This window comes from Sceloporus undulatus, chromosome 1 (genome assembly GCF_019175285.1).
Source record: "Sceloporus undulatus isolate JIND9_A2432 ecotype Alabama chromosome 1, SceUnd_v1.1, whole genome shotgun sequence".
Taxonomy (NCBI): domain Eukaryota; kingdom Metazoa; phylum Chordata; class Lepidosauria; order Squamata; family Phrynosomatidae; genus Sceloporus; species Sceloporus undulatus.
The window spans coordinates 21,078,649-21,106,224 of NC_056522.1; the positions used below are offsets into that span (position 1 = coordinate 21,078,649).

General features: G+C 40.1%; 1 protein-coding gene across 3 annotated transcripts in view; it reads left to right on the forward strand.

Annotated features, from left to right (window-relative positions):
- The first annotated feature begins 547 nt into the window (after positions 1-547).
- Positions 548-27,576, forward strand: part of LOC121935147 (ectonucleoside triphosphate diphosphohydrolase 6-like) — a 34,524-nt gene continuing 7,495 nt past the window's right edge. The window contains exons 1-11 of one of the 3 annotated variants that reach the window (XM_042476327.1): positions 548-724; positions 5,240-5,528; positions 9,990-10,066; positions 11,825-11,968; positions 15,733-15,808; positions 18,585-18,620; positions 20,761-20,849; positions 21,750-21,829; positions 24,039-24,103; positions 25,822-25,923; positions 27,317-27,457. In XM_042476327.1, the coding sequence (XP_042332261.1) occupies positions 5,294-5,528; positions 9,990-10,066; positions 11,825-11,968; positions 15,733-15,808; positions 18,585-18,620; positions 20,761-20,849; positions 21,750-21,829; positions 24,039-24,103; positions 25,822-25,923; positions 27,317-27,457 (1,045 nt within the window). In that variant the 5' untranslated portion in view covers positions 548-724; positions 5,240-5,293. Of the gene's footprint in view, positions 725-5,239; positions 5,529-5,943; positions 5,978-9,989; positions 10,067-11,824; positions 11,969-15,732; positions 15,809-18,584; positions 18,621-20,760; positions 20,850-21,749; positions 21,830-24,038; positions 24,104-25,821; positions 25,924-27,316; positions 27,458-27,576 lie in introns of those variants that run through there. The other 2 variants (XM_042476316.1, XM_042476339.1) reach the window with 2 other exon arrangements.

The window sequence follows — 27,576 nt, forward strand, 5'->3', positions numbered from 1 at the left end:
GCTCAGTGCTCTGCAAACTACAATTCTGGTGCCACAACAAAGCAGAATGCCCAGAATTCCATGGCTCAATGCTATGGGATTCTGAGAATGGTAATTTGTTGTGGCACCGGAGCCCCGCTCCATTCTGGTGCCCCAACAAACTACCAATCCCAGAATTCCATAGCATTGAGCCATGCTGGATCCACACTGGGGAAATAACCCGTTTTGGCACTGCTTTAACTCTTTGTCTGGCTCTTTGCTATGGAATTCTGGGAGTTGGAGTTTGTTGTGGGGCCCAGAGTGGAGCAAGCTCCACTCTGGGCCCCACAACAAACTCCAACTCCCAGAATTCCATAGCAAAAAGCCAGACAAAGAGTTAAAGCGGTGCCAAACCAGGCTATTTCCCCAATGTGGATGGAGCCAGCAGCCCCAGTAGTAAAAGTGGGATAATAATAACATTCATAGCTCTGGTGCTGCTATTGACCAGGCTCTAGTCTTTCAGGCAAGGCAGGCTCAGTCTGAGGCCCACAGAGAAAATGGCGGCCGTGCGGCGCGCGCATGCGCAGCTGCCTCAGCGCCTTCCCTGCGGCCTCCTCTCGAAGGGAGAAAATGGAGGAGGAGGAGGAGGGCGGCAGGCTCGTCGTCGTCTCCACAGGGGCTAAAGCCGGCAGCTGACGGGAGGGAGATGATGTAGGCCCCGGGGAGCCTCGGCTGTGGACTGTTTTTAGGAACCGCTAGCGCTGAGGTGAGTTAAAATGGCTGAGGGAACAAGGAGAGTCAAAACACACTGCAGAAATAATCCAGTTTGAGACCGCTTTAACTCCCCTGGCTCATTACTAGAGAATCCTGGGAATTGTAGTTTCTTGTGGCACCAGAGCTCTCCCTGACAGAGAAGGCTAAATGTCTCACAAAACTACAGTTCCCAGAATTCCCCAGCATTGAGCCAGGGCAGTTGAAAGTGGTCTCAGACAGGATTATTTCTGCATTGTGGATCCAGCCGAAGAGCTCGGTTTGTTCATGACCAAGGCTGCACCCGCACTGCAGAAAATAACCCACTTCGATACCCCTTTTAACGGCCATGGCTTAAGTGCTAGGGAATTCTGGGAACTGTAGTTTTATGAGAAGTTTAGCCTTCCCTGTCAGGGAGCTCTGGTGCCACAACAGACTACAATGGGAGCTGTTGTTTTGGAAACTGTAGCAAAGCTCTGGTGCCACAACAAACTACAGCTCCCAGAATTCCACAGCATTGAGCCATGGCAGTTATAGCGGTGCCAAGCCAGGTTATTGCCACAGTGTAGTTGCAGCCATAGTGATGTAGGCTATTATAGGGATATAATGCTGTGAGGTAGACCTTTTTATAGTTCCCAAGATGTCACCACTACAGCAGTTCAAAACACACTGCAGAAATAATCCAGTTTGAGACCGCTTTAACTGCCATGGCTCAATGCTGGGGGATTCTGGTTGCTGCAGTTTATTGTGGCACCAGTGCTCCCTGACAGAGAAGGCTAACTTTCTCACAAACTACAAATCCCAGAATTCCATAGCATTGAGCCATGGCAGTTAAAGTGGTTTACACCTTTGTGCCTGAAGAGCTGGGTGTAAATACTCTTAATAAATAAAAACCAGGGTTATTTCTGCAGTGTGAATGCAGGTCTGTTTCCTCCAATGTACTTTTACCTGGGGAGAGCCAGCATAGCATATGGGTTTGAGTATTGGACCAGGACTCTAGAGACCAGGGTATGGCTCAGCCATGGAACCTCTTGGTGAACGTAGGCAAGTGATACTCTCTTAGCCTCAGGGGAAGGCAAGGGCAAACTTCCTCTGAACAGATTTTGCCAAGAAAACTGCATGATAGGTCTCCATAAATTGGAAATGACTTGAAGACACACAACAAACATCAGAAGATAACCCAATAGATGGGTAAAGCAGGGACTTGCTAGGAGGAGATGCTGTGACCAAAAGACTGTCTTTTGTTGTCACCTATTTTACTTCAGAAATTGGTGGCACTCTAAGGTGAGCATCAGAAGGTTGTTGAGAAGGTTCATGAAGGTTCACCCACCTTTCTTTCTGGAATGGCCAAATACAGAGACTATCTGCCTCTCTCTTCCTCTTCAGAGCTAAACAGAAAGAAAAGAAAATAGTGATCAAAGTTTGTTTGTTTCATTTTTATGCTGCCTTTCTCCCAGAAAGAGACTCAAGGCGGCTTGCTATAAAAACATAATATTTTTAATTACACAACTATGAATGGTGCACAGGCCCACAGCTAGGCCTTTAGGGGCCCTGGGGCAGAAAATACATTCGGGTCCCCTATATATATTGCTTGTATTCTCTTTGGGGACCCCCTTCGCTGGGGGGCCTGGTTGCCCCAGCCTAGCTGTGAGCCAGATGGAGCAGGGTCTCTGTGCACTTGTGTATCTGGTTGCACTATCTGACTCTTTGAAGTTGTTTTTTAAAAAAAACTTTAAGTAATGGCCATTGTCTCTTGATGTATGTGCACAGGCTCTTCTTCTTGTCCATGCTTGGTTGAAGGCAGCTTCCAAAATAGCCAATTCCTACATAGGAAAAAAAGAGGAAATAATTATTTTATTTGAGGTTAGGTTACTGTATATCTATTTGGGAAAGTGGTGGTCTATCAGCAGTAGGAGGAAGATTATCAAATACAATAATTTGTATGTACACTCTTTTCTCATGTGGAGGTACATGTAAAGTTGAATTGGTGTAATGTCTGAAGTTGTCTCAAGAACCCCTATAAACTTTGTGGCATTTAATACACACACACACACATGTTTTTCAAAATCCAAAATACTCTACACATAACTAAGAACCAAAAAAACATTCAATTGCATACTAAACACAAGCTTCCATTTTGTGCTTGCATTTTGTGCAATTGTCAAGGATTTAACACTTGAAGGTTATGCTCTCTTAACTGACTGACTGTCAAGCTGCATTTTAATAATCTTTTCCTGTTTCCTTCCCAGAATTTTACACTCATGTTGATATAGCCTTGAGTATCAGCATACCTTACATCTGGTTATGTTTGCCTTCCTGTATGATTGATTTCAGGTTAAACTGAAAAAGATCAGAGAAATATCAGAAGATGCAATACAGTTTTATTCTCTTTTGGTGGCATGTAGAGTTTTTAATTACCTGTTGATCTGGTCTTCCTGGATGATGGAGACAAAATAGTCTTAGCACAGTAATGTACAGGATTTGTGTGTCAGAAAATCTTAGCAAGCTTCAGAAATTTCATGGGAAAAAATCTATATTCTCAGAGGTGGAACAGTACCAGAATATTCTGTGCCCACAGTCTAGGGAAAGTAAGATAACAAATGAATTTCTGTGATACAGAATGGCTCCAATAACTGAGAGGGTGGTTTTTCGAATCCTGGAAGATAAATGGCCCTCATAAGATGCCCACCATGTTCTCATAAAACAGGTTGTGGCATCTGTCTTTGGAGAATTGAATCACAGAATCATAGAATAATAGAGTTGGAAGAGACCGCAAGGGCCATCCAGTCCAAGCCGCTGCCATGCAGGAAATCCAGATCAAAGCATCCCCGACAGATGGCCATCCAGCCTCCGTTTGAAGACCTCCAAGGAGGGAGACTCCACTACATTCAGAGGGAGTGTGTTCCACTGTCAGACAGCCCTTACTGTCAGGAAGTTCCTCCTAATGTTGAGGTGGAATCTCTTTTCCTGCAGCTTGCATCCATTGCTCCGGGTCCAAGTCTCTGGAACTTGCTCCCTCCTCGATATGACATCCCTTCAAATATTTAAATGGCTGATTAATTGCTTTATGATCCCTCCCCAAGGAAAGGAAATAAATAGATTTTGGGACTAGTGAAACTTCATATGGTATAATCCTCTGAACAAATTATCGAGTTTATCACATGGGAGTAATTTCTCTTAATTTTGAATGAAAAGAAAGTGGGGCCAGAACACATTCATGTCAATTCGCTAGTTCAGCGAATTTACGTGAATTCAAATTGCATTCGAACTGACTTCCAATTGCCCGAAAATAGCTTGCCATTGCCCAAAATTGCACGTGGTAGTCTATCACGCAATAACGTGAAACCCCATGATTGCGTTCAGACTGACTTCCAATTGCCCAAAATTGCGTGTGGTAGTTTATCACGTAATAATGTTAAACCCCATGATTGCATTCGGATTGCCATAGGATTATACATCCAATTTCCCTTTTCTGATAAACTATAAGAAAGAAAGAAAGAATGAATCCCTTCAGAGGGGTCATGTATTTGGCCAAGAAAGAAGACTTCTGGAGAATTCATCAGTCATATACCATTGTAACCTATTTTAAATAAAGCTAGCTTTAATAATTTAACAGCAGGCGTCAGTGTTTGTATAGGTACTTTATCAGTCTCTCTTTTACCCTGGCAATCCATCCATTGTTAAGGGTGTGCTGATGACTTTGAATCATTGACTTTTGAACTGGGTTAAGGCATTTCTGTTTTTTCTTATTGATTCCTGTTACTGCTTTGACTTAGGTGTGGTCTTTATGGTGTTTTTACTTGTGTGTGGCATTTTCCCATCCAATAAATTGTCACCCATTTGATTGCAAAGCATCTTTCTTTCAGCTGCATTTTTGGTTCTATGTAATTACACTGCAATATCAAGTTTTAAGAGAATTTTTGCTAAGCTATTTAATTAAAAGGCAGAACATGGCCACATAGCCTGAAAAACCCACAAAAAACTGTGGATGCCGGCCATGAAAGCCTTTGACTCCTTTGTGATGGTCAGTATATTTGTCATATCATTGACAGATATAACTTTTTTTATACAACAAAAAGCTCTTCAAGGTTGATGGTACAAGGAAGAATAAGAGTTGTTGAAAATTTGTGGTGTATCAGTGTCCATCCATACGCAGCCTTGATTGTGGACCATTTGAGTGGTTTCTTTTTATATCTTTTATTGTGCTGGATTTTTCTTGTTCTTTGTTGAGAAACTTTAAAAAAATCACAATATGATTTTTTAAAAGTGTTTTGTCTAGTCTGTCTAAAGCAAAATGCATGCTATGAGAATTAAAGCAACAACAACAATTCCAGAGAGGGTCAGTGATTCACAATACTTTGCAACTAACTGGGTTCTATTTGAGCTTGCACTGACAACTATTTCATGGTGAACAGAAACTCCTAGCAACTTCAGATTAATAAATAAGAAAACTGTAGAAATTACATCATATTTCAGCAATCTAATTTTTGCATGTCCTTCCTCTATCTGTAATCATTTGTTTTAAATGCAGAGGTACCATGGGGAACACCAGTTTGAAGTGAAAGAAGAACGATTAACAGAAGCGATGAAGATACCAAAACTGTTCTATGCTTTTGCACTTTTCACATGTGCTGCTATTTATGTTGTATACATAAAATGGAATTTGAATTTAAAAACAAAAGATACTCCTGATGACCTGAAAAACCAACTTGAAAGTCAGACAGGAGGAACAGATCAGATGATTTCTTATGGTATCATGTTTGATGCTGGAAGCACTGGGACACGTGTACATGTATTTCAGTTCTCACAGAAACCAAAAGGTAGGGTAACCTTTTACAATTAATATCCCTTGCTAACATCTACTAAGTAGGTTATTTTGTTGAATTCTCTGTATAATTGCAATGGCTACCTCTTGATGTTTTTAATTGGAGCCCACTACAGTGAGAAGATTGGAATAAATAATATTCTTCCATGTTCAGTATGTTTTAACATGCTCATCCATTGTTCCAATTAAATTGTTACAGTTATGGATATAAGCAAGGTTCATATAAACTAGTTATTGTCTGATTTGTTTGGTTCTCTCATTATCTTCTTTCATTTTGAATTGATTATGATTATGTAAACTGTATTTTAACTTTGAATACTTGTAGATTAAATTCTTATTAATAGGAAAAGTATACAGAATGTGGATTAATTTCAACCAACGTTCTTAAAGGGTTCTTCTTTAACCTTCAGGTACCACAATGAAAAACAACAACAACAACTTACAGTGAGTGAGTTGTGTCGTGTGTTCTAACTACATTGAGAATTATAGTGTATTGAGGGTTAGGGTTATCTCCAAAAAGAACTATAAATGGGTCCCAGGGAAAATCAAGTTTGACTCTCACGCTGGATGTCAGAATGACTCAACAGAGGCCGTTGTACTTTGGAGTTATCATAACATAACATAACTCACTGGAAAAGACAATGCTTGGTAGACTCAATCAAAGAGGCCATGGCTCGGAATTTGCAAGACTTGTTGAAGTCTAGGGCCCTTGGAAGTCTCTCATTCATAAGGTCTCTATAAGTGGTAGCTGACTTTCCACTACATAACAACAAAATACTCCCTATTTTACCTTTACTGGTTTTCATCAAGTATTTTTAGGTTGTCAGGAAAGTACAAAGTAGGAAAAGATGGAGTCTAGAGTTAAGAGTGGTATGATGATGATGATGATGATGATGATGTTGATGATGATGATGATGATCTCTGAGAAAATATTAGCTAGTATAATCTGTCTTGATATTTTGGTCATCTTTGCCACATATGCCATTAAGGAGCAGGTAAAGGAAAGTGGGCGAGGGGGATGGAAGTGGCCTTGGTCCATAAAAGCTCCATCACTCTGACCAGGGGACTATCAGGAAAACAGATCACATTGAGTGTATTTACCTGACCCTGAAGACTAGGGACAGTCTGGGGATTTTGTTAGTTTACCATCCAGCCTGTTGCCTAATGGACACTCTGGCCGAGCTGTCACAGCTGGTCTCAGAGCTGGTGTTGGAGTCTCCCAGGCTTCTTGTCCTGGGGGACCTCAACATCCCCTTCAAGTCCAGTTCATTAGATCTGACAGGTGTAGCTCGGGAGTTCATGACTTCCATGACAGCCATGGGCCTGTTCCAGTTAGTATCAGGTCCAACACATTGCGCTGGTAATACACCCAATGTGGTCTTCAGTACGGATCAGGAATATCCGTGGGCGGAGGTAATTCAGACCTCTGCTCTGTCATGGACGGATCACTTTCTGGTCAAAGTGGGACTGAAGGCTACTATCCATACCTCCCTTGGGGGTGGAGGACCAATTAAAATGGTCTGCCCTCGAAGGCTGATGGAACCCAAAAGGTTCCAGGAAACCCTAGAGGGTTCTATGGTTGGGAATGACGGCGATTCTGTCAAAGCCTCGGTCAGTACCTGGAACACCGATCTGACTAGAGGTATAGACATTATCGCTCCTGAGCATCCTTTCCACCCCGCTTCTAATAAAAAGCCTTGGTATACTATAGATCTTTGTCAAATGAAGCGGACTGCACAACAACTAGAGCGCTGCTGGCGGAAGCATCAACGTTTGTCTAACAAGACATGCCATCAGAACCTATTGGATTCTTACGGACAGGCAGTAGATGCAGCAAAGAATTCTTTCTGCTGCACGTATTGCGTCTGCAGAGTCTCATCCAGCAAAGCTGTTCAGGGTGGTTAAAGAGTTAATTCAACCTCCTCCCACCCAGAACCTTTTATTGGAACCAACTAAAGCCTGCTGTGATGCTTTCAATGACGTTTTCGCAGACAAAATCTCTCAGATAAGGGTTGATCTGGATGCAAGCATTTGAACAGAAACTATAAGAGAGGTGTCCAGTGACTCCGTGGACTATGTTAAGATTGGATCACTTTGAGTTTGTAAATACCAAGGAAGTGGAAAAGCTTCTTGGAAGTGTTAGGAGGACATTGTGCCTTCTCAATCCTTGCCCTTCGTGGTTGACCGCCCAGAGAGGGGATGCAATGAAAATATTATTACAACATATAATTAATACATCCCTCAGGGAGGGGGTATTTCCATCTAAATTAAATCAAACAATAGTAAAACCGTTGCTAAAAAAACCCTCCCTCGACCCCCTGGTGAGAAGTAATTACAGACCAGTCTCCCATTTACCATTCCTGGAAAAGGTGATCGAGAGGGCAGTTGCCTTCCAACTCCAGGCTGTCTTGGATGAAGCTGATTATCTGGACCCATTTCAAACCAGCTTCAGGGCAGATATGGAGTTGAGACTGCCATGGTCGCCATAGTTGTTGATCTCTGTCTGGGCATTGATGGGGGAAGTGTGACCCTGTTGGTGCTCTTGGACATCTCAGCGGCCATCGATACCATTAACCATGGTATCCTTCTGGAACGCCTGAGGGAATTGGGAATCGGAGGCTCTGCTCTGCAGTGGTTCTTTTCCTACCTCTCGGGCAGATTCCAGATGATGATGCTGGGGGACAGCTGCTCTTCCAAAAGAGAGGTGACACCTGGCGTCCCTCAGTGTGCCACCCTGTCCCCCATGCTGTTTAACATTTACCTGAAGCCGCTGGGAGAGATCACCCGGAGACATGGGGCACAGTATTATCAGTATGCTGATGACACCCAAATCTACTTCTCTGTCTCCCCGACTGTTGCAGTGACTAAGGATGGCATCTCTTCTGCCTTGGGTCGGTAATGGGCTGGATGAGGGAAAATAAACTCAAGCTGAATCCAGAGAAAACTGAGGTACTTGCGATAGGTACCCTAAGTCCAGGGATGGAAATTTGTCAACCAGTCCTGGACCGGGTCATACTTCTCCTAAAGGACGAAGTTTGCACTTTGGGGGTACTCCTGGACTCATCTTTACAGCTGTCATCTCAAGTCGATGCGATGGCCAGGAGTGCTTGGTACCAGCTTCGGTTGATACGCCAACTGTGTCCCTACCTGGACCAAAAGGACCTTGAAGCTGTTGTACTTACACTGGTAATCTCTCGTTTAGATTTCTGTAACACACTCTACATGGGGCTACCTCTGTACCAAGTTCAGAAGCTTCAGTTGGTTCAAAATGCGGCAGCCAGATTGGTCACTGGAACACATAGGTTAGCCCACATAACACCAATGCTAAAATCTTTTCACTGGCTGCCAATTAGCTTCTGGGCGCAGTACAAAGTGTTGGTTATTACCTTTAAAGCCCTACATGGCTTGGGCCCAAATTACTTGAAGGTATGCCTCTCCCTACACAATCCACCCCACACTCTCAGAACTTCAGGAAAGAATTTATTGGAACATCACTAAACCAGGTTAAAAACAACCTCCCATAGAATTGTCCTGGAGGAGCTAGAGATGCCTAGTGGAGTGTTCTCTCTAGGAATCTATAGGTCCTTTAGTGCGACTTCTGGTTAAAGTTGACCATAGAGTTGCACTTGAGGACCTAGATATTCCTAGATAGAACATATTAATAAAATCCATGAATAATCAAAACCACAAAAGTCAAAGCTGCAAATATGGAGGGACGAGTGTATATCATTCAAAGCTGGTTTTCGAGAAGCATCTAAATGCTTTTTAAACAATCATTCTGAGCAATATTAACATATAAAACATCATCAGAATTCTTTTTCCTGTGGAACAATTGCTAGTAGATGGCCTTGTGAAGGTTATGGTGATGAACTGATTTTAGCAACTTCTGAGACTTTCTTTGCCTGCCTTCTTTGCTGCCATATGCTATAATATATGCCATTCCTAAAATATGGAATGACCTGCTGGAGGAGATCCACCATATTACATCCTTGCAGGCATTCAAAAAGGTGATAAAGATGGATTTCTTCCAATGGGCCTTTCCAGACTAACCTCTAAAAATAAGATCAAGAACCACTCACCTGTCCTCTGTCTCTCCTGATGGTCATTTCGGCCAAAAATAGATAGAGTGATATTGGTATTGGTATTGTAGTTTTTGATGTTTTATTTGTAATTTTAGCAGAAGGAGGGAAGGTTAAGGGGATTAGGGAATATTTTATCACTGTTTGTGAATTTTTAGATTGGATTGTTGTTACCCGTCTAGATCCTCGAAAAGGAGAAGCGGGATATAAATAAATATTTTATTATTATTTATTATAATATGGAGTAGGGTTTCACATTAGTTTCTTGATGAAACTACCTTGAATTTTTGTGTTTTTTTAAATTTGGAAACCACTAGATTGTGTGTAGATTAATTTTATACCATTGCTTTAATAATTTTTTGTTTCCTTTTTAACAGAAATTCCTAGACTAATTCATGCCACATTCAAAGCTATAAAGCCAGGACTCTCTGCATATGCTGATGATGTTGATAAGGTAATTTGAGGTTTACTGTCCAGGAGGATGTGTGCATATGATTCTCACTTTCTATGCTCTTTATGTTAATCAATGTAAACGATAATCCTGTGTTCATTTACCTGAGAGTAAGGCCTTTTGGATATCGTGAGAGTTATGTAGGATTGTGCCATCCTTTTTACTGATCATTTTCCAGATGATAGAATTAGCATGTACAGTCATCCCTCCTAACTCACGGATCTGAGATCCATGACCTTGAATATCTGCGGAGGGGGGACCTCTGTTGTTTTCAATGGTGCACGTGGCCCATTCAAGCCTATGGGGCTTGAACATGTGCGAGCCTCCGTTTTCGCGGAACGGATTCTCTATGAAAACGGAGGGCCAACTTTATTATGTTCTGTTAAATAATAGTTATTTCTATAAAATGCTGAAGTTTTATGGTTTCAAAGACTTCTAGAGAGCTAGTTTTTCCAAGACATAGGCTTCATCCACACTGCAGAAGTAATCCAGTTCAACACAACTACCATAGCTCAATGCTATGGAATTCCGGTGCCACAACAAACTACAGTTCCCAGAGTTCCATAGCATTGAGCCATGGCAGTTAAAGTGGTGTCAATCTGGATTATTTCTGCAATGTGGATGCAGCCATAGTGATGTAGGATATTATAGTGATATTATGCTGTGAGGCAGAAGTTTTTATAGCTCCCAAGATGTCAGTACAGGGTTGTGTGAACACAACACACTGCTTCCCCAATCCACCTTTGTTCTGGCCAAAAAAGGAGTGGCAAACAGCCACTCCTTTTTCCTCCAGGAAAAAGATGGATTGCTGCCCTGCCACACAAGGAATACTCAGAGATGGTTTTGCCAGTCCCTTCCTCTGAAATACATCCTATAGCACCTGGTATTCATTGGGAGTCTTCCATTCAAGTACTAACCAAGGTTGATCATGCTTAGCTTCCAAGATCAGCTGGGATCTGGTGCCTTTAGTATATTTAGCTCTGATATGAGTGCATATCAGACATCTAATGTAGCTATCTGTTCTACCAAAATAAACACTATCGTGTTTCCCACACAACAGGAACATAGCCTACCAAAATATTGGATTTCTCCGGCAGCCTTGAAATGTCCTTAGTATAATTAATTATAAGCAGACTGTGAGAGCTATCGTTCATAGAATCATAGAATAATAGAGTTGGAAGAGACCACAAGGGCCATCCAGTCCAACCCCCTGCCATGCAGGAAATCCAAATCATGTTCCGTTTAAAATTTAGCTGAGTTGAAAGTTCCTTGGTCATCTATCCTGGGTTCTTGCGACATCTCCCATTTTTCTTCCTCACTGGGCCTGTTTTAATTTGTGCCTTCAGTATCTCCCTTTTGAGAAAGTCCCATCCATCCTGAACCCCCTTCTCTTTTAGTATTCCTGACCATGGGATCACCCCCAGTATTTCTCTAAGTTTACTGAATCAGCTTTCCTAAAGTCTAGAATCTTCAAAACACCTAGAAGGCCAGAATAGTACAGTACCCGAATAGGTTCTATTTAGGTGCCTGTTCAGTTATTACCTGAATAGGTACAAGTATAATAAGTACTTCTACTAAGAGATGATGATAGATTGCAGATGTAGTATTCTGTCATTTCATGGTCCTTCTTCTTAGTTAACTGGAAATGGTAAATGCTATGCTAAACATCAAGATTTCAATATTAATATGCATCCATCTCTGCCAAAAGTGTTGTTCTGTTGAGCATTAAAATAAAAGTGCTGTGCTTTTTTGTCTCTCCAGTGTGCCGAAGGAATAAATGAGCTATTGACAGTTGCTAAAGATGATGTCCCTATGGAGTTGTGGAAGTCTACCCCTTTGGTCCTTAAAGCAACAGCTGGTTTAAGACTATTGCCAGGAGAAAAGGCACAGAAATTGTTGGATAAGGTACTTCCTTTATTTCTCATGTCTTCTTAATCATATAATTTGTGCAGCTGTCAGTTTTGTTGACATTATCTAATCAGTACTTACCATTAGTTAATAAATAAACATTGAATAAAGAAGGACAGAAAAATAGAAATGGAAACTGCATTAGAAATGAATTCTGATTTTAAAGATCATAATAATTATATGCCAACTAGAATTTTGGAGTTACATATTCTGATGACACTTAGTGTATTTCTGTTTGTCCTTCAATCTCTAGTGAAGCAATGATGTATAGTGACTATATGAGGGTGAAATGGCCAAATATTGAGAGAAAATACAGTCCAGCACACACTTCAAATATCTTATCCACATCTTCAGGCATCAGAAGCTGACCTAATTCTATAAAACCCAGCTTCAGATATCAACTTCTGTCAGTTGTGGTTTCCATGCTGACATGTATTTGAAGGATTTTTGTGTTGAAAGTACCTAGCAAATATATCGCAGCAGGGGTCTGTGGATTTCCTTCTTCAGTGTTGTCACAGCCATGTGGTTCTCATGGTCATTTACTATACTTTAGCTGATATTCAGAAAGATTTATGCCATGTAACTCTAGTCATCATCCAAGCTGCCTCATCAACCCTAGCTCCTCTGAAAATGAAAGCTCTATCCATTCTCCACATTAGGGCACACAAGAGCTATTATGTCAATAGCATCTCATCTCACCATTTCTTATTTTTTATATATATTACTAAAATAATTTATTTTTGTTGCCTCACAGCTCACCAGGAGTCCATTGTAAAACATCAAATAAAATTTTCTCTAAACAGATAAAGATAGTTTTTAAATCCCAGTTCCAAAAAGCATATAATTGCAACAGCCCCCAAAGCCAAACCTGACTTTAAGGACTAAGGGCCATGCAGAATCATGCAAATATGGCTGCCTGCCATAAGCTTAGTATAGATGGAGTCAATTTAAATTTCTCTTGAGAGGGGGATCCACAACCGAGGTGCTGCTGCAAAAAAATACTTACATCCTAAATTCACCAACCTAGGCTTTTGGTGATGGCACACACATAACAGTGCCTCCGTTTTTGTTTGCCTTCAAGTTGTTTCCAACTTATGGCGATCTAGTCATGGGGTTCTTGGTAGAATTTGTTAAGAGAAGGTTTGCCTTTGCCTTCATCTGAGGCTGAGAGTGTGTGACTTGCTCAAAGTCATTCAGTGGGTTTCCATGGCTGAGCAGGGATTTGAACTAAAGATCAAATAGAAGGCATGGCCTGCATTGTGTGTTGTGTCAATGACCCTAGAGACCCTGAGACAGTCCCATGTTTATCATCATGACCATAGTGTCTTGCAGACAAGGTGGTCCTGGTATGGATGTTGAAGTCGCCAAGAATCTCTGACTCTGGAACCTCTGGTTTCATTCTTAAAATCCCCTTCAGCTCTGAAAGGGAGGTGAATGGGAATGCGGATTCAGCATCATTCCTATTCTGTACCTGTGGCCATTCCTTAAAATCCTGCCCCAAGCAGAAGGGTCTTCTAATGAAATCACTGAATCCTGCAGACCACAACCACTGTCTCTATTGAATCGTGGAGTGTCAGGGTTGGAAAGGGGCACTAGGGCTATCTAATTCAATCCCTGCCATACAGGAATACACAGCACTCCTGAAAGATGCCCATCGACCTCTGTTTAAAGTCCTCGAAAGATGGAGAGTCCACCACACTCCAAGGCAATCTGTTGAACAGCTGTTACAGTAAAAAAAAGTTGACACTGGTTTTTTTTGTGGGTTTTTCGGGCTATGTGGCCATGTTCTAGAAGATTTTCTTCCTGACGTTTCACCAGCATCTGTGGCTGGCATATTCAGAGAATGCTTGCCTGGAAAAAGTGGGTCTATATATACTGTGTGAGCCTGGGAATGCAGGAGTGATTTGCATGTGTATTGTTCTGTGCTGATGGCAGGCCTCAGGCTGGGAGGCTAATGCAAAAGAGGATTAATGTCTGTTACAGTATATATAGACCCACTTTTTCCAGGCAAGCATTCTCTGAAGATGCCAGCCACAGATGCTGGCAAAATGTCAGGAAGAAAATCTTCTTGAACATGGCCATATAGCCCGAAAAACCCATAAAAAACTATGGCTGCCGGCCACGAAAGCCTTTGATTTCACAAACTTGACACTGTTTATGTTGGTACTAAATAAAACACCCAAGTGGGCAAAGCTGTGTGGAGCCAACTCCATGTAGCTCACCCACCAGATTTACAGTTCATCTTCATCTACAGTTAAATCATGGGTTCTAGATGTTTTCTTTTGGAACAATAAGTTGTTAACTAAGAACACCAGCACATCAGACGTAATCTGATGGGCAGAGAGCACTCTGGAAAAGGAGAAAAGTTTCAAACAGTGTCCCTTCTCCTCTCCTTCAGACAGTTTAATCTCATGCTGTATTTCACTCTGGCCATCACAATTGCAGATCTAATATTCTCTTTCCTCCCATATTATTACCTTTGCTATGCCTTGATACATTGCGTTATTAGTACTTAGAGTACTACTCAAAGTGTAGGTCCGAGGACCAGTGCAAGTCTCAGAATCATTTGCTGTTGATCCCTGGAGAGTTCCCAAAAAAGAACAAAAGAATTGTAGCCAATGGACACAAATATAGTGCGAGTCCTTGGCATACTGGGGAGAAAATAATTGGTGGCTCCCCATATCAGAGCTTGAGAAGCACTGCATTAGTACATTGTAGTGAAACTACAATTCTATACTATACTCTGCTTATGTGCTAATGCCCTTAGACTTGTAGTTGAAAAGTGTAACTGCTATTATCCTGAATAATGGTAGACTAACCAAAGATGCTGGCTTTTGCTCATATATAACAAAGAAATCTTCATAACTGAAGCCGTTTTCTAGATGTCCTAGTCTAGTGATTCATATGATCTTCTGGGTTTCTTCCAGTGTTGGTCCTCCAGGTGTTTTGGACTTCATTTCCCAGAAGCCACAGCCACCTTGGTCAGCAGTCAGGAGCTGAAGTCCAAAATATCTTGAGGCCCAGAATTTGGCAACCACTGTAATAAGAGGGATGAATCAGCCTGTCAGATGCAACACCAAAGCAAATTAGAATCTAACATTAGGAATTTTGTTAGCAACTGCAAAGAAACATTTGGGAGCCAGCATTCATAGCCTACCTGGCTACTCTGTGTGCTATGGCTTGTTTCTTCTTATACTTTCCAGTCCAGATAAGCACTTGAGGAGTCATGTGAAGTAATGTTTTGTGGATTTATAGCTTCGTAGAAACAGAAAATTCCTTGCCATCAAGTATGCATACAGAAAATATATCTTGTCAACATGGTTGCTAATTTGGGCTTGGTTATTTTTTCCTGACACGCTGTCTGGAATAGTAGTTAGAATGTTGGACTATGAGACCAGAGTTTGATTCTCCAGCATGGCCATGAAACCCATTGGGTGACCTTGGGCAAGTCACATGCTCTCAGCCTCAGGGGAAGGCAATGGCAAACCTCTGAACAAATGTGATAGGGTCACCATAAGACAGAAATGACTTGAAGGCACACAAGAACAAACAACATTTCCCCCCTGAAAGATACTTACATTTCGCAGGGGTGTATGCATGCAAATGGTTACAGTTTATCTGCATTTTGAAGAAAGAGCATCATAGAGCTAAGGATCTTTGCAAAAGTCAGAACCTAGCTGCTAAAGGACATTCTTTTTTGGGGCAGTAGAGGATAATTCTGCTTTAAATAAATTTTAAAATAAGTCTTGTTTTACACTTAGGTGAAAGATGTTTTTCAAGAGTCTCCATTCTTTGTGAGGAACGACTATGTCTCCATAATGGATGGGACAGATGAAGGTAGGTTGAATTTGTTTGTCAGTGGCTTCATACAGTTGCTTTCCTTCTGAGACAAGTGTAGTGTTTGTTGCTGATGTGACTGTTCGCTTTGTAACATAGTTCACTTAGGTGACAGAATAACACAAGCCAACCTCCCTCCGCCATTTCCTGCCTAATGAGTGTAGAGAGGCCTTTTACAACAAGAACTGTCAACAATTTTAAAAGGCCCGTTTTGGACCTAGCTTGGCCCAGGGAGGGTTAAAAATGTGGCAAAATTGTCCCCATTCTCCCTGGGGTGGAAATATGATTTTGTTTTCAAAATCACTACTTTTTCTGAGGTGGGTTTGTGTAACGTGAGCATACGTTTCAGATAATCTGGTGTTTTCTTGCCAGTTCATACCATTCTGTAATCTGACTATCAGCATTCAGCCAATTGTCTCTGTATGTAGGGAAAGTAAAGTGAGGCAACATCCTGGAGATATGTCTTCTGTTTACATTGTGCTTTATTTAAGCCGTTTCCTAGCATAGCTTAATGCATAAGAATTTCCTTGTACAAATATCAGTTGTGTGTCAATGTGTATACCCTTGTTTAAGAACAGGGATGTCCAAAGTGCAGCCTACAGGTCTCATGCAGTCCTCCAGGGCCTTTTTTATGGCCTCCTGGGATAAAAAAAATGCAAAAAGAAAAAATTGTTTTGGAAGAAAAGATTTTTGCTCCAAAATGTTCCCGAATGCAGGATAGGACTTCAAGGGCATTTCCATCATGTTTGGGGGCTCTCTGAGCCTCCAAAGATTTGCATTAAAAAAAGAAAAATATTTTGACCCCAAAATAATAATAATTATTATTATTATTATTATTATTATTATTATTATTATTATTATTATTATTATTTATATAGTGCTGTAGATTTACACAGCACTGTACATACAAACAATAAAATCGATAAAAATGAAACCTGCCAATGATGTACATTCTACAAAATACATATAAAACAATAGATAATAATATAAGGTAGAATTAGATAAAAATAAGCAAACACCAAATTAAAAAGTTCAAATATCAGATAACAATCGGATAAACAATCACACAATGCCTGGGAACGTTTCCCTGAACAATATAGTCTTCAACTCAGTTTTGAAACTGGTTAAAGAAGTGATGACTCGTGAGGCTCGTGGGGAAAGCAGAGTCCAGGAGCGAGGGGCAGCAAGTGAGAAGGGACAAATCCGGGATGGGGCAGTGGAAATCCTAGGCTGGGACAGCAGACCTTGACTACTAGAACGGAGGGTACGAGTGGGAATGTGAGGAGAAAGAAGTTCCGATAAATAAGGAGGGGCCAGCCCATGCAGGGCTATACAGTCAACAACATGAGCTTATACTGAATACGGAAGGGGAAGGGGAGCCAGTGAAGGGGATATAATAGAGGAGAAACATGGTCAAAGCGGTGAGCGGATGTCCCAAAATGTTCACTGGGGGACAAGACACAATTTCCATCATATTTTGTAACCTCCATGGGCCTAAATAAGTCAGAAACTCCCCCAAACATGGTGAAAATGCTTCCATACTCACCTAGTAGGAGCAAAAAACAACAACTTTTTAAAAACTTTTTTTGAGGGAGTAGACATGTTGAACAGCTCCAGCCCTCCAAAGTCTCCTGGGGGCTAATGTGGCCCCCAGGCTTCCACAGTTGCCCACTCCTGCTGTAGATTCACTAAGGCCATGAATACATAAGAGTAGGATTCTTCACATGCATCCCTAGCTGTATAAAGAATTCTAGCTTAAAGAGCACTAGAGATTATATTTTCAATACACTTTTTTTTTAGTACTGTATACCAAAGTCTTCTTGGTATAGGTTTAGTCAATTTAGATTATGTAATTACTGACTGATTTCAATTTTATCCCATCTTTTCCTTGGAAGTGGGATCCAAGGTGGCTGTCAACAAAATTTTAAAAATAGCACTGTAAAAACACAATAAATTATACACAGGCGTTTTACAGACCGCCAAAAAGGGCGGTCTGCCTTCGCTCTTGTTTGCTGCGCAAGGGAGCTGCAGCGGACAAACCGTGCAACTCCCCCACGCAGCAAAAATAACCCGCAAAAAGCGAGTTCTTCTTGCGGCGCCGTTGTGATGCCACAAGGCACCAATGGCGCCCTTGTGGTGTCACAAGGGCGCCAAGAAGTGCAGATGCTAAGCGTCTGTCACGTCAAAATGGCAGCGCCCATCTGTAAAGGGCGCTGCCATTTTGACGCCCTCGTTACATGCGAGGGCCAAGACGCGTCAGGAAGCGCCGCCCCTCGCGCCTAACGATGGCGGCCAAAAGGCACTATCTGTAAAGCGCCACAGTTAATGTGTTTCAAGCACAAATAATGTCAAAGTAGTATTAAATCTCCTTAATTTCAGTACATAGAATTGAAAGATTAAAAGCTCCCATGTGTCCATATTAGGCAAACAGCCGATAGACAGCAGTCTGAATGGAAAGTTCTTTGCTGGTTGGTGAAAAGACAGCAAGAAGGGGGCAGCCTACCTTCCCTCAGAAGGGAATTCTACAACATTCCCTTCTGAGGGAAGGTAGGCTGCCCCCTTCTTGCTGTCTTTTCACCAACCAGCAACATTGTCTTTAACATTAACATTGTCATCAAACTTACTTCTGGAGGTGGCAGACCTTCAATAAATGGTCTCCTGCAGATCCCTGGTCTTTGAAATAGCCTGAATCTCTCATATAGGCACATGTAAGTTGCAAATATTTTTTGTTTTGTTTTCCTCTTTATTGAATCTCTCTATTTTTTTTTTAAACTAGGAATTTCTGCATGGATTACTGTCAACTTTTTAACAGGTATATGCCTAAATAAGTTGTAATCTGTTATATATTCCACGTTGTGATCCTTCTGAAATGTCCAAATTGAAATGTGCTTTATAAACTTCAGCATTCCACAGCACTATCTGTATTTATCTGTAAGTAAGTGCCTTCTTTCCAACAAGTAAGCATACTTAGGATTGATACCACTATAGGCTTGGGTAAAATTTCAAGAGAGAGTCTGAATTTAAAATCTCTGAGTATTTAAAATCTACTGTATTTAGGAAAATACAGATAAATATAACAGCCACACACATGGCTGTCCTTGTAATGCAAATATATATATTGATATTTGCTCCAGGAATACAAATAAAGTTTAACAGGATGAAGTTCTACTGGATGCTACTCTTATCCCTACTGGGGAGAGCTTAAATATACAGGATAGATATGCCCAAGAAAATAATTGAGTTTGTTTGTGTTTATCAACAGAAAAGAGACACAATACAGCACAATAGATCTATTAACTGCTGAGTCTTTAGTTTTATGATAAATTTCTTCTAGGTTAGGAACAGTCAATGTCAACTTCCAGATGTTGGGTTACAGCTCCCATCAGCCCTATCCAGCATAAACAGTGGTGAGTTATGATGGGAGCTTCAGTGCAGCAGTACAGTGGATCCTTGTTATACGCTGGGCTTTGGTTCCAAGATCCCCCGTGGATAACAAAATCCGTGGATGCTCAAGTCCCATTAAAGATAATGTCATAGCAAAATGGTGTCCCTTATAAAAAATGGAAAATCAAGGTTTGATATTTGAAATTTATACTTTTTTGTAACATTTTCAAACCATGGATGCTTGAATCCGTGTATAAAAAAATCCGTGTATAAGAAGGGCCGACTGTACTGTAATTAGTCTCACAGGTGCTGCAAGATCACATTGAATACTGATTTTGCACACTAACATGTCAAACTCTTTCTGATATAGTAAAAGAAAACTCTGTTTTTCTTCCTTCTACCTCCCTTCCTTTCCACTCTTCATATCTACAGAAAATGTGGGTGGTGGTTGCTAGAATCATAGAGCTGGAAGAGACTGCAAGGGCCATCCAGTCCAACCTCCTGCCATGCAGGAAATCTAAATCAAAGGATCCCTTACAGATGACCATCCAGCCTCTGTTTAAAAACCTCTAAGGAAGGAGATTCCACTGCACTCTGAGGGAGTTTGTTCCACTGTCAAACAGCCCTTACTGTCAGGATGTTCCTCCTAATGTTGAGGTGGAATCTCTTTTTCTGTAGCTTGCATCCATTGCTCCGGGTCCCAGTCTCTGGAGCAGCAGAAAACAAGCTTGCTCCCTCCTCAATATGACATCCCTTCAAGTATTTAAACAGGGCTATCATATCACCTCTTAACCTCCTCTTCTCCAGGCTAAACATCCCCAGCTCCCTAAGTCGTTCCTCATAGGACGTGGTTTCCAGACCCTTCAACATTTTAGTTGCCCTCCTTTGGACATGCTCCATTTTCTTCACATCCTTTTTGAATTGTGGTGCCCAGAACTGGACACAATATTCCAGGTGGGGCCTGACCAGAGCAGAATAGAGTGACACTATTACTCCCTTGATCTAGACATTATACTTCTATTGATGCAGCCTAAAATCGCATTGGTCTTGTTGGCTGCCGCATCACACTGTTGACTCATGTTCAATTTGTGGTCTGCTTGGACTCCCAGATCCCTTTCACACGTAGTCTCGTTCAGCAAGGTGTCCCCCATCCTATATCTATTGATTTCATTTTTCCGCCCTAAGTGCAGTACCTTACAGTTCTCTGTGTTGAAATTCATTTTGTTAGCTTTGGTCCAGCTTTCTAATCTATTAAGGTCATTCTTTTTTTTTGAACATTTTCAAACTTTGGATGCTTGAATCTCTGTATAAGAAATCCGTGTATAAGAAGGGCCAACTATATCTTCAAAGCCACAAGTTGCCTACTCCTCCATGAAGACTGTAAGGGACATACTATATCTGCGTTTCTTTTCCAATTAACTGTGTTCATACGCCCAGGAATAACAGTGAATTATAACTCTGACACACTGAGTTGGGAAACTATGAATGTTTTGAATTCAAGGATGTCAAAAATGTGTAGATTTAGTTAAGATTTCCATTAATTTTGTTTTAACAAACCTTAATTTCAGATAGTTGGAATGTCCCAGGACAGAAATGTGTAGGAATGCTGGACTTAGGAGGTGGATCAACTCAGATCACATTTTGCCCACGCACCAAGGTAACATGAATACAAGTTGCTTTCATCAAAACAGTTGTGATGAACTACCAGACATTTTGCCTTTTTTTGTTTACCACTGATTTGTTTCCAATTTGATTTGGTAACCAAACACTCCAGTTTGAGTGTACAGTGGGCCCTTGTTATCTGCTGAGTTTTGGTTCTTGGACCCCCTGTGGTTAACAAAATCAATGGATGTTCATGTCCCATTCAGTCCAATGGCATAACAAAATGGTGTCTCTTATATAAAATGGAAAATCAATGTTTAATATTTGGAATGTATGCTTTTTCTGAATATTTTCAAGCCATGGATGCTTGAATCTGTGGATAAAAATCCGTGGATAATGAGTGCTGACTGCACATTCAGAATTTGGTCTCAAGAAAAAGAAAGTTAGAGGCCAGTTCATGGCAGCAGGTTTTTTTTTTTTAATTGAACACTTTAAAAAGAATTTTACCTAGGAATTTAGTCAGTGTAGAACAGAATACACAAAGTGTTCTAGCATCATGACAGAAAATTATGATATGCATTACTGACCCAGAAGATTGTGTTGCTGCAGTAACATGGATCAATCCTGTTGCATCAGTGGCTATCGTAATCTTTAGGTGCAGTTTCATAGTATTGCAAAAACAAAAGATTAAATCTTTTAAAGAGTGTAGAAACAGATGGGACATGAATTCTGCAAAATCTGTATCTCATTCAAATGGTCTCTATTATTATTATTATTATTAACCTTTATTTATGAAGCGCTGTAAATTTACACAGCGCTGTACATGCAATCTTTTTAGTTAGACGGTTCCCTGCCCTCAGGCTTACAATCTATTATACAGTGTCACAATGCTGATAAAGTAAGCGGCTGTATTACATCTGACATGGATCAAAACAAGTGTTTTTTCTCTTTACAGACCACTCTAGAGAACACCTCTGCTAGTCACATCACTTCTTTTCAGATGTTTAACTCCACATACCAACTGTATTCATATAGGTTAGTGCATTTTAAAACAAAACTAAGTCGGTATAGGAATGATTTACTATTTATAAAAAGTGTCTAGTATGCACTGAAAGCCAGCCTGGTGTAGTGGTTTGAGTATTAGACTATGAGAGACTGGGATTCAAATTGCCACTTGGCCATAGAAACCTAATCTTGAGCAAGTCACATTCTCTCAGCCTCAGAGGAAGGCAATGGCAAAAATGCCTCTGAACAAATCTTGCCAAGAAAACTCTCTGATAGATTTCCTTAGACTTGCTATATGTTGGAAATGACTTGAAGCACACAGCAATAATTTCTTCTAGCTGATACTGTACTTGAAAATTGCAGAATTCCCTCAGAGTAGACTCCCAGTCTAAACAAATGGGGTTAGGGAGTTGAAAAGAAACTGTGTACTACAAACTGGGAGAGAATTAAATAAATTACTGTTAAAGTGTACAGTAGTTAACTTGGGAACAAAATTGAAATTGGGAAAGTAAAATATTCTGTGTTGGTAGAACCGTGTGTGTGTGTGTGTGTGCCCTCGCGCGCGCACACACACACATTCTGTGTAATTGTAACTTACTTGGGCCTGTGTTTTGGATTTTTAGAAGTATTTTGTCAAGACTTAGTAAACAAGAACTTAAAGGAGGGGGGAGGTTTGGGGCTAGAAGCAAGCATTTTGGGGCAGGAGAGAGTATTGGATTCCTGTGAAAAGAGAGATAACCAGGTAGACAATACAGTTGTCCCTCCATATTCGCTAGGGTTAGGGGAACAAGACCCCCATGAATATGGAAAAACCGCAAATAACAAAAACACTGTTTTTACCTGAGAGGACACCTCTCTAGGAATCTCTAGGTCCTCCAGTGCAACTCTGTGGTCAATGTCCAACATACACTGACCATAGAATGGCACTGGAGTAGCTACAAATGGTCTTTCAGTGCAACTTTTAGTTAAAGTTGATCACAGAGTTGCACTGGAGGACCTAGACAGTCCTAGAGGGAACATATTAATGAAATCCGTGAATAATCAAATCCGTAAATATCAAAGCCGCAAATATGGAGGGATAACTGTAGATGTCTCATGAAGCATTATCCATAATCCATGAGGTTTCCAGGCCCTCTCCTAACACTGTTGTCCTGCTGTAGCTAAAGGTGTTTGTGTATGGATGCAGGATTCAATGCACACTTCTCTAATTTGATAAGAAATCAGGCACATACTGTACACAAATGCTGTCCATAGTCTGAAAAGCCAGATCTCAAAGGTAGTGCTCTGCATCTCATCTTTTTACCCAAAGGGGAGGATGGGAGTCTGAATCAGCCCTACTGTTCACCTGAACTACTGGCAACAGTTTGGTTGCAGCTGATCAGACACAGCAAGCTAGATACTGCATTTTTGTCTGCTATAGGCTACAACTTTGAGGGCAAGAATTTTCAAATCTGAGAAGGCCACTGTGCTTGGTCTATGCACTCTTTTTGCTGTTTGTTCCTCGCATTTTTTATTTTCCCATTGAGGGCATGCTGTCCATTTGTTAACTATTTAAAAAATATATATTCAGAGTGAATGCAAACCTTTTCCTCATTTAAATATGCCTCTTCTCCTTTTGCACTGCTGTATTTATTTCAGAGAAAAAATAGATTTTCTGAGAGTGACTTTTAAGAAGCCTTTTTATTACAAAATGGTGTAATTTTTCAATGGAGGCAGGCTACTTTATTTGATGCTTAGAATGAAAAAAGTCAGTGGTGGTGGTGGTGGGAGAAAGATGCTGATTCCAGGCCACCATTTTCTCCTATGCATAGGGTGGGCAGGTTCTTGGAGCCAAGTTGCTCTGGGAGGGATGGCTTGAACATTTGCCTGTCTTATAGCACACTTTGTCCAGGGATGTGCAAGGACAGCATTCAAGCCATCCCTCCTGGAGCAACATAGATCCAAAGACCCCCTTTAAAGTCATGCATTGGGGCGAATGGTAGGTTGTAGCCAGCGTCTGCCTTTTTTTGCTATTGCTAGCTTCTCTTTCTCCTTGCACATTCCTGGAGAAAATCCACATTACAGACTATTCACACACACAGTATAAATTAATCTCATTTTGAGAGAAAGGCAAGATATAAATCCTATAAATATATATAAATCAACTGGATTCCAGCTATTGTGTTTTTAACAGATGCTGTTAAAATTGAACTTCAGTACCAGATCATTGTTTTGATCTTGCTTTTATCATTTTCTCTAGTTATCTGGGACTTGGCTTAATGTCAGCACGACTGGGTATTTTAGGAGGAGTTGAAGGAGAAGCCTGTAAGTACATCTATATTAATGGGGATTTTTGTTTTTCTCTTTCTAACATTCATCAATGCATCAACTCAGAATAGGTCACAACACATTTAAAAATATTCAGATTATAAAAAAATATATATACATGGTAAGTACCAAAATAATAGAATCATAGAATAATAGAGTTGGAAGAGAACATATTAACACCTTCCTTTCTGTTTGTAAATGATGTTTGCAAAAGATCTGAAGAAATGCAGATTTTTTTAAAAAAATTACTTTATGAAATAATTATTTACTAAAACTGATGAACAACTGCAGTTAAAATAGTCATAATGTACTGCTGTAACTGCTGGTTTAGAACTTCTCCCTTATGACTTGAAAAGTCTTAAACCAATCTGCCGAACAAAATGGAAGCACTGTCAAATAACAAAGTGTCAAAACAAAAGGAAAACAAAGGATAAATAAACTTCTTTGATGGCAAAATAAAGAGAAGCTACTGAACAGACCTCTTGAGAGCATGTTCCAGTGTGGATGCTCCCAGTGGAAAGCCCCTAAGTAAGAGGTGGAGACTTTATTTCTTTTGAGGGACACATTACCACTATCAGGTGTTACAGTATATGCAAAGGGTAGTCAGAACCCAAAATAGGAGGAATTAACTCTTTCCTCTTCTTCCACCCCTTACACACAGAGGCTATGAGGATAATTCCGTCAGGTGATGAGATATTATGTTAGAGAGAGAAGGTGAAACAAAGCAAGTGACCTAGCAGTACTAGTACTCTGTGACTTAGCAGATCCCTATTGTGTCAACAAGGAATGTAAAGCAACATATCACCTACTAATCAAAGCAGTTGAGTTGATGGTTCATTTATCATAGTAGTTTCTGGCTGTTATTTTCATATTTTGTTGTGTGATGCCACTTCCATTATGCTTTGTAGCTTAGTTTTCTCTTGAAGTCATGTGGAGTGTCCTAAACCAGAGACAGGGTGTTCTAGATCAGTGGTCCCCAAACGGTGCTCTTTAAGGGATTTTGGACTTCAGCTCCCAGAATCCCAGACTATTGGCCAACATGGCTGAGACTTCTGGGAGCTGAAGTCCAAAATCCCTTAAAAGGGCACAGTTTGGGGACCACTGTTCTAGATCAATGTAAACTTCTGTCATGAAAACTGCCCAGTCATACAAGTTGTACAGTGCAGCTGCAAAACAATCAGCCTGCACTTGCCTAAGTCTTTAGGAATTCTCCAGATGATGGAAGCAGTTGCTACCAGTGCCTGCCTTCATGCATATAGCATTTTAACTTTAACCCATGGGTGGAAGAGAGAGTATTAGAGGCTGATGGCTTTTCAGATGCATGGGGCTGAACCACAAAAAGGATGCTTGAAAAATGGATTAAAGCACATTTGTTAAAGACATATTTTAATTTTTTGTGAGCCACTCTTGGAATATGTTTGTATTGATTAAAAATGAATGAATAAATGAATAAATTTATTGATTGAATAAATAAAAATAAAAAGGTAATGTGGTAAGATGATAGGTGTTTAGATTATTTTGTCTGAAGATAAGAAGAGTCTTACTGCCTCAGAAATAAAGGCTAATGGATGCTCAATTGATGAGGCAGTATTTAAATACATTGAGGTTTATATTGCTGATTAAATGGGAATGGGAGGGAAAATGTGTGACTTTTTCAAATTAGGATTTCTACATAGTTTCTTCCGTCTTACAGTATCTTTTCTCACTTCTTACAGTAAAAGAAGATGAAGAATTAACAAGTACCTGCTTATCACCTGACTTCCAGGGTGAATGGGAACATGCTAAGATAATGTATAAAATTAAAGGGCAGAATGCAGGTATAGTAATCTGGTCATTTTTACATTGGTTGATATGCATTTGCCTCAGTATTTTCATTAAAATTGTGAGGTTTACAACTGGTGACAAATCTTTAACCTAAAAATTGAATATATGTCCCCATATTCTGCTTTCACTAGGCTGGGCTGTTTGTGTGCATTATTCTGCACAAGTCCAGAATTGAGGGCATTTTGGCCTCATGTGGATTTTTGTTTTCTGGTTTTTCAAAAGCACTTTTCTGAGAATTATAGTTATGGATTGGCTTGAAAGTATTATTCATCTCCCCTTCTATCTTTCTCAATGTACATGAGACCCCAATATTTCTCTGGGAAGACTTTTTGCTTCATGGATGGAGGTTTACATTTGAAGTTCTTCTTTGAGTGTCTCTGCCATTGGCAGCAAGGTAGATGGAAATCAGTAAAGAACCTTTTTTGTGATGGTGCCTCGACTGTGAAATTTTCTCCCTGGGGCTCACTAGGCACCACTTGTGTGCTAGGAGGGCAATTGTTTCTTGTGTAATTTGTATATTTGACTCTTTTGAGAGCCAACTTGTGAGTGAAGGTCAGGATATAAGTATCATAAATAAAATGACTAGCAAAAACATAATAAATTGTATATGATACAGGTATGTAAACAAGGCAAATCCAGCCCAAATATTTATTCTAGTTTTAATTTCTTTTTACATTTATTATGTTTTAAGTGTCTTTTTTTATTTGTTTTTAATATATGTTTTTAAATAGAAATTTAGTTTGTCTTTCAATTTTTGTATTAAGAGTTGTTTTTATTGTATTGTGCTTTTAAAATGTGCAGAGCCTTAGATCTGGAAGAAAGCCCAAATATAAAAAAATAAAATTTTAAGTTCACTCTTCATGCATATGCTTTCTCCGCTAGGTGAAGCTTCTGGTTTGCTTTCAAAGTTAACCCCATGTATAATGCATTATAAAAATTCCATACAATACATTAAACAAATATATTATTGAAAGTGTTGGGTGGTGTTAGAATAAATGTTCAGGGCTTTTGGAACAGAGCAGAAAAAGAACTTTTTAAAAGGAGGAGAGTAACAAGGAGCACTCCATGGGAAATAGGTCAGAAGATTGTGCAAATGTCATGGGATTTGAGTGAAGGCAAGTGGAAATAAAGGGAATTTGCTTCCCTATCAATAATTACAATTCAGAACTGATGATTGCTTAGTGTGCAAATATTATATTAGGATTTTTTGTGTAGATTCAATAACACATAAATGTTTTCATGTCCTGTTTGATGTCTTTATGTAACTTGTTTACCTCTCAGCAATATTCTAAAGCTGTTTGATAAATGTGCAACCATATTTGCAAACCTGGATTTCATCAATGACACTGAGTTATTACAAGTGGCTTTTTTTTTTTACTCTTTTAGGAAAGTCTCTCTTTGAATCATGTTCTGATGAAATAGCAAAATTGCTCAACCAGAAGATTCACAAGACAGATGAAGTAAAGGACTTGGATTTTTATGCTTTTTCCTACTATTATGACTTGGCTGCGGATGCTGGTTTAATAGGTAACTCTGAGTTTGATGTCCTCCTTTGTAAAACGCTATGTAAAGCCTATGGTGGTATATAAATAAATGTAATAATAATAATAATAATAATAATAATAATAATAATAATAATAATAATA